A 16,157-nucleotide genomic window follows, 5' to 3' on the forward strand; every position below is an offset into this window, starting at 1 on the left:
GAGGTGATGGAGAGTCTTATTTAGGGAACCTGCACACAGGATGAAAGAATCTCTGCACTTTGGGAGGGCAATGGTACAGCTGCATCCCACCGGCCCTTGTGCGGAGTCACAAGAGATTGCCACTGTAACAAGGGCCACGCTGCAATCCAGGTCCCCCCACTTTCTCCAGCCAAATCTCTCCTTGGTGCGTCTGGTGGACATGGAAATCATCACTCGGTGATGAAGAGTCACTCCTGCTCAAAGCCCCGTAGCAGTAGGGCAGAAGGACTCCCAGGTAAGGAAGCTGGGAGCAGCCCTCCTTGTGGGCCAGCAAGCTACTGTGACTTCCCTCTCTGCTCTGACAGCTCAGAGGGGGAATGGTTTTATATCCCAGTTGGTTAAGGTACAGAAGGCAGCCCGTGAGTGTGAAATGGAGGAACAGACTAAAATTTGGCAAATTCTCTTGGGGAAATTAAATTCTAGCGGGGATCATGAGGAAGGCCAGCAGAATGCAGCTGTGCAGTGAAGTACTGTGCAGGAACCTAGGGCTGCACACAGGAGGCGTCAGGGGCGTCACTGCAGACTTGTCTGGCAATCGCTGGACTCTTGGCTGACCCTGGTCACCATCACCAGACCTGCTCTGCTGACCTTGCTCAGGCATGGGCACGTGCACAACTCCTGTGGTGCTCACATGAAAGCAGCCTGTGTGTATGATGAGAAAGTGCTTTGTGCTAAATCAGGGAAGGGAGGCAAGGCTGGAGCATATAATGAAATGAAAATAATGAAATGTAATCAGCATGAACCATAGGGTCAAAACATTTTAGCATGCAAGGCCACCTTCTATCAGAGTTGAGCAGGTATCAGAAAACAGTAAATGTAACTGCAGCTAACAAAATGTCTGTAGCTATACGTTGTGTTAGAAGACAACAAATCACCCCCAAAATCACAGCTTTATTAATTTAAAAGCAAAACAAGGAAAAAATCTGATCATTTAAAAACATACACATCTTTGTAAATTTTGCAAATAGTGTAATTACTGGCCTGAAAGCCTGGTCACCAATTACAACAGCCAAAACTGATAGTTATACTGTGCCAGAATATGCACACACAATCCAAAACATTTCAAAGACATGCTGAGTATCAAAGTAAGCATCTAATTTAATGAAAAGATAGAATTTGACACAAACAGGTATCGTCAAGTCAAAAATGTTCTTTACATAAGAAAATGAGACATTGTAAGTTAGTAGTTGCATTCACCTGGACATGGAATTTATCAGGAAAATTTACTAAACATTGTTACTACAGAGGAATAAAAACATATCCTTGACACTTACAAATCCTCATTTTCATAAAGCAAAAGTTTTATTGCCTGTATTTATATAAATAGGGTATCATACATTAAGCCCCAGTTTACATTTATAAATGGAGAACATTTTAAAGAGCTCTTCAACAGCAACATGAAGTGTGCAAAAATACTGGAAAGAGAAATAAATATTCTAACAAGAAAAAAAGTAACTGCTCTCCCATGCCTACAAATATCAAGTACCTCTTAGATTTTTAACTTTAAAAAGATCTTTGTCAATTAGGTAAGAATTTTAGATCAGAATAAATGTAGCAGATGTATTACAACATTAATGCTAAATCAGAAAATATAACCCAAAGTCCTGAATGTAATCTTGTACATCTACAGAAAACGTTTCCACATTCTATCTTGTTGCAACTACACTAGAGCACTTAGAACTAGTGGTATATTACAATATATTCTCTTTCAAAACACCGGTTTTCACGGTCCTGGCAATACGGTACCAGTTTATTGCTAGCATTCCATTTAGTATTTCATAGCACGCAAGTGTTAAGTAACTCATATACTGTTTCTACTAGTAAATAAACACACACCAAGTAAACTGATGTTATTATCACATACCTTAAAACAGGTTTTTTCCCCTAATTTGTGTGAATTTTGTTGCCAACAAAATCAAGGACAACAATACCGATTAGCTCCTAGCACAGTATTAGCAAAATATCATTGACTCTCTCTCAAGTTAATAAATAATCTTAATTCCAGCTGGTAATGCATCTAGAACTACTTCTGGTCAATGATCTAAAATTGTGCAGCCTTTTGGGAGCAGACTGGTGTCCACTAGTGACCAGAAGCAGGATTTATATAGGTTGATTTCACACTTCCCAGCATACTTCAGAAGTACAGGGAAATGCTGATTATCCAAAAGTTTTCAAATATTTTTGTAGTCAAAACTCAGCATGTAGTTTAAAACTTAAATATTTACAAGTCTCCAGTCCTTGAGATTTCAGATCGTCACAGTACTATGTTAAAAATTAATCAGTCAAATGAAACCTCCTATAGTTTACCTGCACTCTGCACTGAGACAGACACATGACTTTTCAGGGAACTCTTCTCTAGGATATAGACATCGCTAGGAGACAAAACCCCCAAATTCTTTAGCATTAAAATTCACATCAGCTAGGTATGTAGATAAATTAAATAAGACCTTGAATTGCAAAGATATTACTTTAACAAAGCTTGGGAACAGAAAGAAATGGATTTTTGTTTAGAATAAAAATCTTTAGAATACAATTAACAGTGGCACTTTGAATGAACTTACAAGGAAACGATCATTTGCATACAAGAAAGTGTGATCAAACAGTGAACAGAGGAATCCACAGCATCACTTTGCGATCTTCTGAAGAACGCTTTTCAGGTGTTTATTTTGAAGGCCCACTTTCACAGCATATAAATACTGCTTTGTTTGGAAAACAAATAAAAGGGCCAATCAATCAGCATTACCCTGAAAACTTTATTAAAAGTTCTTTGGATTTTAGCAAATCCAAACAGTCCACAATTCCAGGAGTGCTTTTGAACTAAACTGCTTCAGTCCTCTGAACAAGGACCACATACTATACCCAGAGGCTCATTTCAGGAATACCTGTTTCTACCAAGCACAGTCAGACACACATCATTTTACTAATCTGATAGCAATTTATTTTTTCACAGTAAGTCACAAATGACCTTTGTCTAAAATATATGCTTGGACTATGATGGACATCCATTAGAGAGCCCCACATTTTCAAACAATATTTATGCCTGGACAGTCTCTGCTGGAATGAGATTCCCTGTTGTATCCAGCTGCATACACTTGCAAGAGCAGGCAGAAACCGGGCACTCAGTATGGTCCCTAGATAGCAACAGCAGAAAAAAGAAAAAACATGTAAATTAAAACTAACAAGAATTTCATAATCTATACATTTAAGTATGTGCAGGGACATAGTATCTCAGAAAAACTCAGCATCATAGTTAAGGTTTGCATGTGTTCTAAACCAACAAAACATTATAATGACAGATAGAGCAAAGGAGGCATGTCCTACACAGTGCAGCATACACATCTGAAATAAGAAAGATTTTAACATCAACTTACCTGAACCAGCTAAGCATATGCCCAGCATGTCCACCATGCCTACAGTTGTGACACCAAGTAAACCAGTTGTTGAACTGGGCTAACTTCTTGTCTTTGCTAAGATCCACTTTTTCATCTGACTTGGATCCTCCTGTGCAGAGGCAAACCCACCCCCACAAATATCCTTGTAAATCATTATGCTTCATTTATATTTCAGTCCTAGTAACACCATTAGAATAAATTTGAAATTAGGAACATTATGTGAAGAAGTGGCCTGGTTTTAAACGAGATGTCAGTAAAATTATTAAGAACTGGTGGAATGCCAAAACAAGAATTATATTGCTGAGCTGTTGTTTCACATCTTACGGACATGCTAAACTTGCCTATTCAACAAATTTTACAGACAGAATCTCTTTCAACAGTGATTTATGTTTCAGTGATTGATTTATGTTCCAGTGAATTATGGGCCTGTTTTACGGCATGTGAAATGTTCTGCTTTAGAAAAATCAACAAAATCTAAGTTATGAATTGGAACAATTACAATATAGAAGTCATAACACAGATCAGTGAAAGAATGAGAAGGGATATATAAATAGATGACAACTGCACAGCTGCTCATGGCTCTATAAGAAGGCTGACCTAAAAATATGTACAAAATCAGTTTCATTTAGACCTTGTATAATGCTGAGCCCAAGACATTTAGAACCAAAAGACTCTAGTCATATTTCTTAGCTGTGACAGCATGACCCATACAGTCTTTCATACTTAGTGACAGAAAGTATACTACATTACATTTATTCTCTCTTCCTCTTCCAGCTAAAAATCAATTAATTTACATTCCAAGATTTCTGTAGCATCCCTACAATTCATCTCAACAAAACACACTTCCCATTTCTTGCAGTTTTAAAGCTCACAATACTGACCACCACAATACTTGAACCTTTTCATCTGTCTAACCATGGAATTTCACTGACAATCTCACTGGGAAAACTGTCAGAACCAAGTAACTGTGCATACAGTCTGACATCAAAGAACTGAGACATAGGTTTCATCATAAAATCAGATGGGATGTAAACAAGTTTTCAATTACGGTCTTCCTCCCTCAAAATGATGAGTATGAATATTTACAGTATGAGTACAAATAGAAAGAAAAAGGTGCAACAGAAGATCTTCCAACAGGAGCTGCTAATTAGGCCTCTAACTAGTACTCTAGCTGAATAACTAAAACTCACTGTGTCATACCTGGACAGCTGGAAACTGGTGTTCCCATATTTATCAAGCAAAGTGCACAGCGAGGAAGGGGTTTACGGCAACCAGGACAGCTTGTAACTTTTGACTTAGTTGGTGAACCGCTAACTCCGTACTGGCTAAAACCTCGTCCCTGATGAGGAATAGCTGAACAGCTGTAAGAGATTGATTTTCCACAGAAATTGCAACTCACAAACACCTGAAGAGAAAAAAAGCCAGTTAATTTTTTGGTTTGGTTCCACTTTTGCTACACCTATGAGTGAATTCCTCCAAGCTAGCAAACACTTATTTACCAGATACCCTAGAGAGTGCCCTGGAAAGCCAAGGCTGCTTGTGAAGGAGTTCCTAACATCTTGGCTTATAGATGTGGCACACAGTCCTGAGAAGTAGGCCTTAATGATGCTCACTTACCCTCAAAAGCACATAAAAACATGCACAACTGCTAAAACTTGGAAGGGTATTATTTAAGATAATAAAAAGCTGTATCTCCAGTAATGAAAGAAATTAAGTTTACTCTCCTTAGTGTATAATTAAGTCTGGTCTCTCCCTCCTTATAGTCAGGTCACCCACTCTAGAGTCCCCAACATGAGGATTTTCCTAATAATCTTTATCTGCATACCTTACGCCACAAGTTGTGACTTGATACCAAGGAGCACATATTTTAAACTCTTTAGGGGGTATTTATGTTGATCACATAACGAAGAAGCAGTAAACTCAACTCCCTCCCACTTGGAGCAGTATGGATGCAGCTCTCCTTAAACAGCTGTGCCTGACACATGAATTCAAAAATAGCCTTCCTTAGAAACCCTTGGGCCCTAAGGCTTGTAATACACATACTTAGCAGACATGAGAGAGTGGAAGGTGCTGTGGTAAGACCATGTTGGCTAAAAATGCCACCAGATGTTAAGTAGATAGCATTTGGACAGGGCGTTAGTTTTTAGTTTAGCTTATGTTCAGAACTGATAATGAAAGTTGCTGCTGTTCACTTTTAGTTTAAGGTTCAAGGGCTTCAAAATAGCTTTGAGGTTCACTTCAATTAAAACAGAGCCAATTTGAACTAGTTCTTGGTTCAATACCCCGGGTTCAGCACCACCTTCACCCTGATGCTGAATTCAGCTGGATGATAAATTTCTGATTTTGTTTTTCAACATGGGAGGGGAAAAAAAAAGTTTCCCCAGAAAAAGTGCTGAAAAGTTACAGTTTCTGAAAGACAACCTGTTATTGGAAAGAAAAAGGTTTAAGAAAAGAAAAAAAAATAACACGAATAAAATGGTAGTGAACTGATTTCCTAGATTAGATATGAAGAAATGTAGATTTGTTTACCATATTTCTGTACTCTCTATCAAAACAGTTACCAAGTGCTTTCTAAAAAAATATTTGAAAAAAACAGAGCTACTTTTTTAGGGAGCCTTAGTTGAAACCTTTCTTTTGCACATGAATCCTCATGAAAGCCAAGGTGCAGCCAGCAACTTTTTTCTATAGAAGTACCATGCCACATTCCTTTCTGGACTGGTCATACTTCATACAAGAATTACATTTACCTGAGCTAAAGGTTTTGAGCTGGGATCCAGCTTACTCCTATGGATATCAAATTCTGCACGTTTATGCCAAAATCTCCAAGCATCTAAAAGATTCCTGTAGTTCTCGATCCAGTACTGAACCCTCTCATCCTTAAGTACATCCGATGGAGAACCCTAAAGCAGGCAGGAAAAAATGTCAGACACACACTGAAGATACACAATACATATTATTCACTTTTTCAAAAAGCTTTACAAAGCGTACTACAAGATATGACAAATAATACAGTGTAATTTGTCTAGATGATGATTAATTTTCTGTTAAACTGTAATGCGAGTTTGATAAAAATTTTCTTCAGTCTGCCTCTCTGGTTGAAAATACTTGTGCTGCCACGTCCTTCTAAAAACTTGTGTCTGTCAGATGAAGGACTGTAAAATTCTGTCACATATCACAGTCTGTATCATTGTTATGATTACATACGCAGTTAAACACAGTGCTGGCAATAGCTGCAACTGTGTAAGGGCCAAGACAAGTCCATCATAAAAAAACCCAAACCCAATGCCTACAGAGAAACAAAAAAAATCTCACCTCAGTTCTCTATGAAAATCCTGGAAGCAAAAAAAAATAATGAACCTGTCAGGAAACACACTAGCAATAAGCAGGGCAATGAGTATTCCCAGTTCAGCTAGTGAAAAGGACGATGTTTTCTTTTTGCCTCTTTCCCCTACTATCTCCTCAAGCTATCTCAACCAGGGAGAGTGAAGATACATGTTTATAGTTAACATTGAGTGTTTCAGATGATTCCGCAAAACAGGCATGATATATATCATCCCAATTTATTATAGAAAATACTTTTTAGTTCGCAAGATTCAGTACTATACTGCTAAAGAAACTATGTTTAGTTCTCCTCTATAAAGATTTGAGTGAAACACTAACCTGTAGCATGCAATAGCTTGCTGTCTGGACATCTCCAGTTCTGTCAACGTAACTTTCCATCAAGTCAACTCCATCTTTTGTCAGCCCTGTTAACAGTATTCCCTCCAAATTCCCAGCATCTTTCATTTCATTCGTCAGCTTTTCAATAAACCTGTTCAGCTATTAAAAAAATTTGCTTAACTTTTGCCATCTGTTCATCCCTTCCTAACTCATTTATCTTCGCATATGACAAAACTTTTCACGATTTTAATAGCTTTCTTTAAGAGTGTCTGCTGCTAACAGAATATGCTGCTTGCTGGATGTTACACAGAAAAAGTGATGGCTATATCCACTATATTGCAAGAATTCAAGTTATTTATCAACAAACTTTAAGCCTCGTGATAGGAAGTGCAAAGAGGGAGGTTACGTATTCTTTAAATACTTCAGTGAATTTAAAAGAAAACATTCCTGCTGTAAAACCAAGCCTTAATTTGAGAAAACGTAAATATCTGGAAATAAATACTGAATAAGTACAAATACTCTCCAGTAAAACAGACATACAGGTAATGCAATAGCATTTAACAAACTAGCATGTCATGAATACTAATAAAAAGCCAAACAAACAAGAAAAAAACCTAAAAATCAAGCTGAAGGTACAAACTGAAGACCAGATTACACCATACCTTATATCCTACTGTGATGAGAAAAACCAAATCACTCATGACTCATTGCTTCCACTGTTTATCTCTCCACCTTAGAGTTTCTTCCGCCTCTAAATAAGGCCCAGCTTAACAGTTTGCTTGAATGTGCAACCACAAACTTACCTGAGCATCACTGAGGAACTTGCAAGCAAATGCCACTCTGTCTCGTACAGCTACGTTATTTTCATACTTTGGAGAGAAAAATGGGAAATTACATGCAAGTTTCCAGTTTTTCAATACATTGTTTGTAAATATCAGAACATTCGCACTATTGTGTAACTAATACTATGAAATTGATTATGTACAAAGAAAACATCACATCTGAAGAAAGCTAACACCAAATATCAGATTGTTTATATTCAGATACAAGTATCAGAGCAGACTGCGGCTACTGGAACAATCTACTCAAACGGCAGGAAAGCCTGGTACAACACATCCTACGTGGTTTATGAAACTCTAGAAAAAGAAACTTTGCAAGTCATGTAGAGCTGGGCTTAGTGCTTCTAGCACATATAGCCAAGAGTCTCGTCAAGTCACAGGGGGAAGAAAAGCAAACAAACCTTCATTTACCATATTTACAAAATAACTAGCCTAACCACTCAATTCCTTCCTAAAATCACAACTAAAAGTTAATAAACAAAAAAAACCCCAACCAAAAACTAACTCCAAACACCCAGAACATGGATTTCTCACAAGTATATTGGCACTCAAGATGCAGCAATGCAATAATATTTACTTTCTGCTTTTTAATCCTTTTACTAGATGCGACACTGAAGAAAAAAAATCCTTGACTAGATTAATTCTGGTACTTAGCTGTGCCCGCATTTTTCCCTCCTGATATTCTCAGAATAGAAATTGTGATTGACGCTGCCAAAACAAGGAGATGTGCTTGGCAAAATCTTTTTCATGCAAACTTCAACAGGTCTCACTGAAGTAAAAATTAAAAAAACCAACCACCTTATGATCTGTCAGTTTCCAATTCATCAATAAAAAATAACTATAAAATTATTACCTAACATCCAGAAAACAAGAACATTCTCTCTTGAAGAAAGGAAAAAAGACTCGGGTTTCTCTCCTCTGGGATTCTTACCTTATTTTTTTTTTTTTAATACCCTAAAAGCATCATATTATGACAACTTTGTTTTCAACAGGTTTAGGCCAATTACCCTGTTGCATTACAGGAGTCCTCCCTTAGGCTAAATAATACCTATTGAATCAAGTATTTCTGTTATTCTCTAACCAAGGATCAAGTATGTTACTCCTCCTAAGGCTCAAAGTATCTCATAATTAAAGATTTAGTTTGCTCTTCACATGGCAATTTTATACCAATTTCAGAAGATGTGAAACTATTCTGGTTACTGTTTCAACTCAGTGAAATTATTTTAACAAGTAAACAAGGAAAAATAAAATACAATTCAATGCAAATATAGCTTGATGAAAGTTCTGCAAACTCCCCTGCACTTATTCTGCTTTGTGCATTTCCATTATTAACCTCTCTCCTCCTTTTTCCCCCTGCTTAAATTATTTTGATAATGTATTTCTAGTGGTTTAATAACTCCATGCTAAAAAAAATTCCTCTAAAAAATGTGTGAACTATATTGGATATTTTGGCTGCTTATGCATGTTTTGTTCACTAATGTAACATTCACTAATATGAGATGTCTGTTTTAGCAGAAAAAAATGTTATCTGCCAGCATCAGGAGAAAGTAATACAATCTAATCTGATTAATTCATGGCGTATATAGCACTTCCTCTACATGTGTGTGTATATATATATATGCACCTATTACTTACAGGAATTTTAACGTAACAGAAATTTACTCACCAAAACACCATCATATGAACCAGACTCACTTGTCAGGAAAGCAAACATAGCACACAAGTAGGGATTGTTCAATTGCAGTCTTAGAGTACTGCACATTTCTCTCCAAAGTGAGTTCTTCTCATCTGTGTAGCCTGATAGAGCCATTGCTACTACATTAAGGTTCAGATCACCTGATTTATTAAAAACAATCAGTGAAACAATACTCACGTTAAGGACTTAAAAAAAAATCCAATTAAAACTGTAATTGAAAGCATCAGTTTGAAAAAGGACGTTTTGTCAGGATGCAAGACAAAATGCAGTAGAATTAACACTAGCTAAAATAAATGTGCATACACTAGCATTTATTACTTTCTACTTTAAATGCCTCTCTTCAGGTAAGTTAACAGCTCTAAAAGTCACAAGCCCACATGCATGACAGCCTGAGTTATACTTTAAGCAACATCACACTGGTTCTGGTATTTTGAAGTAGTTTTGAACTGCTATATGTGTTCCTATCGCTATCATAGAAGATTGTCATTACCATAATTCATATCCACAAGAAGTGAAAAGATCGGTTTGTATATATGGCCATCACTTAACAGACCTAGCTGGGGGATGACAATTGCATATAGCAGCTTCAAGTTCACAAGTTTCCTAAAAACATTAAATCTATTTCATCTAAATATTCATTCTGTCAGAAAGTTCAATTTTATTTTTGAATTTGAAGATAGCGTGTCTCCACTCTGAATCTTCCCTATGGAAAGCACACACACACCTCCCCGCACCAAAAAGGTGAAATTAAAGAACCTTAGCAGCTCCCTTCATGTCTTACCTACCCACTTTAGTGGTAAGATAGTTTTTTAAATTTAATAAGAGAACACAGATGCAAATTGGAGTTGTAGGAGGAATACTGGCAAGAAAACAGAACAAAAATGCCTCCATCTCCTGGCGCCAGTATCTTAACTTTTCCCTCTTACATTGCAACTCTTACCAAATATTACTCCAAAACAAATGTTTTCTGCAGACCCTGAATATTACATTTCAGTTATTCCACAGCCATCGCACTGGCAGAAAGCTGCATACAGCCCAACGGAAGCAGATACACACGACATCTAGTCAAGACGCAATTCCATTAAAATAAAAGAACTCCACTAGTTCTGAGTGTAACGCTTTCTGGGGTATGTATCAATAGGAAATTCTAAAATGCACAATCTATTTTAACTACACAGTAAGGCATATGATAGTCTGAGGAGTGAAAGATCAGGATTTGTCAGATTCTCAGGCTCCAATACAACCAGTTCAAGTAACTATTTTATTAACAGGCATCTTTTCCATACTATCTTCCAGATTATCTTCTGTTTACAGAAAAAAATCTAAGGTGATATAATGCCAAAATAAAAGATACTAAACACAATACGCACCTTTTCCCAAGGAAGCCCCTTTATTTAGAATTTGTATTGCTCGCCGTATGTCCAAGTTGAAAAGTGCTACAGCAGCAGCTCGCTCCCAGTCTCCTTCCTGTTCCAATGAATTTAAAAAGGGTTCCACATCTAAGTCTGTTCCCTTCTTTATCCACCCACAGAGCTGCAAAGCCAAGGATCTCTCCTCACTCAGATACTGAATAATATCTGCCTGTCTATCAGATCCACTCCTGCTGTGCCTGAGGTTCTCTGTTGTTCCTAGAAATGGGAAATAAGTTAAATTATGCTTAAATCACAATTTAAATTGCAATCGCAATGCAATGCTTTGATTTCAATCATAAAGCAGAGTACAAAAGCTGAATATCATATTTTAGTACTTTAAATTACCATCACTAAAAACTCCATGGTAAGGAGCAGCATACACAAAAATATTTTGATCTGCTAAAAATCATGCATCTAAACTTGACACATTCCCCACTAAGTCATTTTTCTTTCCTCTACCTCCTAAGATTTTGGAGGTTCTTGTTACAGGAGTTATCAGTATGTTCAATTTGAAAATACTTAATACACAGTCAAGCACCTGCTCTACCAGTTCTCTTCTTAGCAAGCATCAACGTGCTAGAAGCTTTCCCACCACTGAAGAATTATTTTTTGCTCCAAGGAGCATAAACATTAATAAGACACATAATGAATAGACACGGAAAGATTCAAATAATAGATTATACTAATAAAAACTTCACTGAGCATGAGAGGCATAATGTGAGGCACCAGAGGTGATTACCACTTCAGAACAAGACAGCTTATTTAAACGTAGTTATACAAATGCATTAGCAGTGACTACAGTAAAGTCAGCTTCCTAGAACTACACCCTTGTGTGGAACTTTGAAAAATATAATAGTTATGTAGGGAGCAGGAATTTTCAGCACCGTAGTCAAAACCCAAATGTTTGAAATAGTTCAGTTGAAGATTTACCTCTGAGGATACTTTGTTTTTATGAGTACTGACTCTCCAAGAACACTGAAAATTCTGCAAATTACTGTAATATAAACTGTTAACCTACATATATGAAAACACAAACAGAAATACTCTGTTTCTATATTTTTAAATAGCCTCTTTCAACCATTTTTAAAGCTAAACCTATGAGCGCATCATTCTGTAAACATACTACAATAGAACTTATCAAAGGTGGAACATTCTTACCCAAAGATGACTTCACAATTGACTTAATGCCAGCATAAACTAAGGGACCTTTGTTTCCTGTAAGTTTTTGATCCATATCTTCAGTATACTGCTTCATAAGTATTTTCACGTATAGGAAGCTTAATTTTTCCCAAGTGTTTGAAAAACTTTTTTTTTTTAATTTAAAGTCACATCCTATTAACATATGCCAAGTATTTACAGGATGTTGCATTATATTTAAAGATTTTCATGTATTTCATATAACTGGTTTACATATAAAGGTATATTACTTCTTTAGGATATGAACTACAGTAAAATAAAGGATATAATGCAGAGTGTACCAAAGCGATTTCAGCTGAGGATCTTCATTTCCAGCTAGGAGGTGATTTCTCCAAACTTGTTCAGTATCAAGACCATACCTTGACAGAGCTCTGAGCCGCATTTTGGTTGCTATGTCTTTTTCCAAGGAACTAGCCTTTCCTTCTTCTGTGCACTCATATAAATGTCGTCCGCAAGCCCACATTAAGGATGTCACTGGACTCCATGCAAGAGAAATTCTTTCAAAAACTGTGAAGTCAGACATAGTCCTGTTGGGCGTCACTACTACCATTCGATTTTGACTTGTGGGATGCCAGGCAAATGAAGCAATGTAGTTTTCACACGGTTGGACACTTCTTTCAATTATTGTTGGCTCAGTTTCATCTCCAATAGGGGTGGGAGTATGCTGCATGTCATACAGTCTAATGATATTACTATCCCTTGTTAAAGTAGCTAACAGTCCAGTTCTTGTTGGACACCACGCAACTTTTGTTAAGGGTTTTGGTTGCTCTGTCAAGGTCAAAACAGGCTTTTCAAACTTTCTTAAATCCCATATGGCAACTTGACCTTCATAGAAGGAAGCTACACGATCGTGGAAATAGGGATCGACAGTCACTCCTTGGACAGCCTTGGTGTTTACAAATATTTTTTGGCTTGTGTTCCTCAGATCAAAGATAGCCAGATTTCGATGCATTCCAGCTAAAAGCAGCTTCTGGTCCCGTGGAAGCCAACAGAGAGAGAGACAAGCATCGTTCTGTCCTAATTCATACAGTGGCTTTGTTACTACCAGTCCTGCTTCTGGATCTCCTGCTGAAAGTCTTACTTTCTCTGTAGCAACTGCAGTCTCTGGGGCATATTTGCTACTGATATCCCAGATCAATACTGAAAAGTCAGCCCGATGTTTATCTAACCCAGCAGCAAGCCAATTACTATCTAGTGGGTTCCACGCGAGGGTATTGCATTGCCGTGCGTGTTTGGGAACAAACTCTTTGCCTATCAACTCTTTAGATTTTGAGTTGTGATCTTGACCGAGGCTAGTAAGTACCACTCGACCATTGGCCTGTCCAACAGCAAGGAGACATTCAGGATCGTACTTTGGATACCAAGCCACACATTTCATATACGGTGTATCTGAATTTATTGACAATAGCGTAGCTGTAGTTTCTTCTGATAACCTCAAGGACCCCGCCTTGAGTTCTGAACTTACAGCAGAGTCAATGTGATAAAGGCTCAATTCTGAATCACATACAACAAACCTGTCAACGTGGTGCGGGGCCCACAAAATATCAGGTTTGGAGCCACTCATGTTTAGGGTAAGTTTACACACAGTTTAAGCTCTTGTAAGAAGATTCAGGTGATATCCATGCATATGGAAACTGTTGAGAAAATAATTTGTAGGAATGTTATCAAAACCTAAATTCCTTTGTAATCTGAGATCATCTTTAAACAAACAAAAATATGGTTCTGAATGACTTTTAGCACAAGGGTTTAACACGTATACATTTCAGGCCAAAACCTTACGCATTCTCTGCATTACATCACTTTCCCCACAGCACACTTTGTTTTTGCTGGTATATCCCTACTGAGACAGAACCAAGATAGCCACCTATAAACTGACAACAGGATTTGCAGTGTTTACAAACTCCACACCAGTATTAAGGAAGAAGGGATTAACTGAGATGTGATGTGGCATGATATGTGGGTGTGCTGCTGGTAAAGAGCCACTCCCTAAAACATGCAGAAGAAGATTTCTCTGCCTAATTGAAGTGCACTAACTGACAAAAATTAGTCTGTTTTGTCTGAAGTCTGTTCCATAGCCTAGAAAGGCTTGCCCTCTTTGAAGATTTCTACAGAAATACAACTTGCCACTCTTCATCTTATTCTGCTGCTCCTAATCCCATCTTCTGCCCCAACGTTAGCTTGTCTTTGTTCATATTTGGCCTAGCAGCATTCATAAATGTACATTACTGTTAAATTCCATTTACACTTTCAGTAGCTGCATGCCCAGAATCACTACACGCGCCGATATACAAAAAGACCCCACAGAGCCTATAAACCTCTTCTATAATTGGAGAAAGGGACACACTAGATTGGGAAGCACGAAAAGGGAGCGTTATTTACTTCTCCCGGGCCTCCTTTGTGTGTCTGCTGGTTAGCTCCCCCCCCCCCCCCCGCCCCGCCCGGCTCCTACGCGCTCCGGGGAGCGCAGGACGCCCTGGCCGCAACCCGGCCCGCCTCGCCGCTCCCCACCCAGGGGCAGCGCGACGCAGGAGCCGCGGAACGAGGAGGCCGCCGAGGCCCGCCGGGACACGGCGGCGGCGAGAACGGACCGGAGCGCGGACGACCGCTACCCTCCCACCCTTCCCGGGCGCGGCGGCTGCTCACCCACCCCGCGGGGCCCTCCGACAACCACCGTCGCTGCCGGGGGGGGGGGTTGGGAGGCGGCGAGCCACCCCGCCACCAGCCGGCCCCGCCGTCCAAGGAGGAAGAACGGGAGGCGCACGAGGGCTTCCGGTTGCGGGGGCAGCGGGGAAGGAAAAACTGCGGCACTTCCGACACGCGGGGAAAGAAAAGCTGCTGCACTTCCGGCGCGAGGGGCGGCAGGGAAGCTGAACGTCAGCCCACGCAGAGCGCCTTCCGCCGGACGGTGCCGTGCGCTCACTTCCGGCCTCGGGCCGCCCTTCTTTCATTGGCCCGTGCGAGCTCCTCCCCCCCGCCCCCCGTGCCGCGGCGGCTGTTGGGGAGCGGTGACGTCACGCTCGGCCTCCGCGTGGTGGGGTGTGGCGGCTGCCATTGGCTTGGGGCCTCTGAGGCTGGGGTGCCTCCGCCGGCGCTGGCCGCAAAGCACGCATAGACTGGGCGGCGTAAACCCCCGGGTTGGGTTTGGGTGGCTTGATTAAAGTTGGAAAGCTGGGGTTTTTAGTCAAAGGTAGAAGAATTCGTACGGGCGAAGGAGCCCAGGTCGCACCGTGAACCAGCGACAGAGCGGGGGGAAGGGCCACCTGACACCCGCTCTGGCTTTATTTGCGTAAATGCTCTTAGTGCTCTGTGTAACGTTGCTCAGTGTCTCATCATTGAAAGGTTAGTGTTGACAAGCATGCCAGTGACAGGTGGAAAAAGGGCTAACAGCGGCAAGGATAATAACTTTTACACATTAGTGGAAGTAACTAGTAAGCAGGAACAACTGGACGGTATTATTTGCACTGAAAAATGCGACGGGCATGAACTGAGATGACAAAAGCTCAGAAAATCTCACTCGGTTTGGAGCCTGCTGTTGCCTGCTTGCCTTCCGAATGGCTTCCCAGAGCCCTTCCCACGCAGAAGTGGGGTGTGACACACAAGTTTCCTGGTACCAGTAGCTCTCTTAGCTTCACGTTCAGCCCTTTCTGCATTTCGTCCCTCTAGCTTCTCTCTTTCCCAGTTCTTTTCCCTGTTCCAATCCAAGTGTTTCACGACTGGGTGCAGATTACCTTTTTCAAAGGCTTACAGGTTGGCCAGAAATTCGGTGGATAAGAACTACGGCAAGTACATCCCTCTTCCACCTCCTTTCTCCTACCCTAAGCTCTGTACTTTCCGAAGTATACCTTCCTGCTTTAAAACATAAAGGATGCAGATTTTATTTAACCAAAGAAAAACACCTGGTTTTCGTTAGCCTCGTTCTTGG

General features: G+C 39.7%; 1 protein-coding gene across 3 annotated transcripts; it reads right to left on the reverse strand.

Moving 5' to 3' along the window:
• Window positions 1–919: 919 nt before the first annotated feature.
• Window positions 920–14,935, reverse strand: MIOS (meiosis regulator for oocyte development). 3 transcript variants are annotated; one of them, XM_050891213.1, is made up of 11 exons: window positions 14,879–14,915; window positions 12,503–13,869; window positions 12,197–12,295; window positions 10,997–11,254; window positions 9,597–9,766; window positions 7,895–7,960; window positions 7,092–7,250; window positions 6,179–6,331; window positions 4,632–4,836; window positions 3,411–3,540; window positions 3,010–3,170 (listed from the first exon to the last, which is right to left on the reverse strand). In XM_050891213.1, the coding sequence occupies exons 2-11, from the start codon at window positions 13,797–13,799 to the stop codon at window positions 3,074–3,076; spliced, it is 2,634 nt and encodes an 877-aa protein (XP_050747170.1). In that variant the 5' UTR covers window positions 13,800–13,869; window positions 14,879–14,915; the 3' UTR covers window positions 3,010–3,073. The 3 variants fall into 3 exon arrangements, with proteins under 3 accessions (XP_050747169.1, XP_050747168.1, XP_050747170.1); XM_050891212.1 differs by lacking the exon at window positions 3,411–3,540 and having other exon boundaries at window positions 920–3,170; window positions 14,883–14,935; XM_050891211.1 differs by lacking the exon at window positions 3,411–3,540 and having other exon boundaries at window positions 920–3,170.
• Between the last annotated feature and the right edge of the window lie 1,222 nt (window positions 14,936–16,157).

The sequence above is a fragment of the Gymnogyps californianus genome, chromosome 2 (assembly GCF_018139145.2).
Source record: "Gymnogyps californianus isolate 813 chromosome 2, ASM1813914v2, whole genome shotgun sequence".
NCBI classification, from domain to species: domain Eukaryota; kingdom Metazoa; phylum Chordata; class Aves; order Accipitriformes; family Cathartidae; genus Gymnogyps; species Gymnogyps californianus.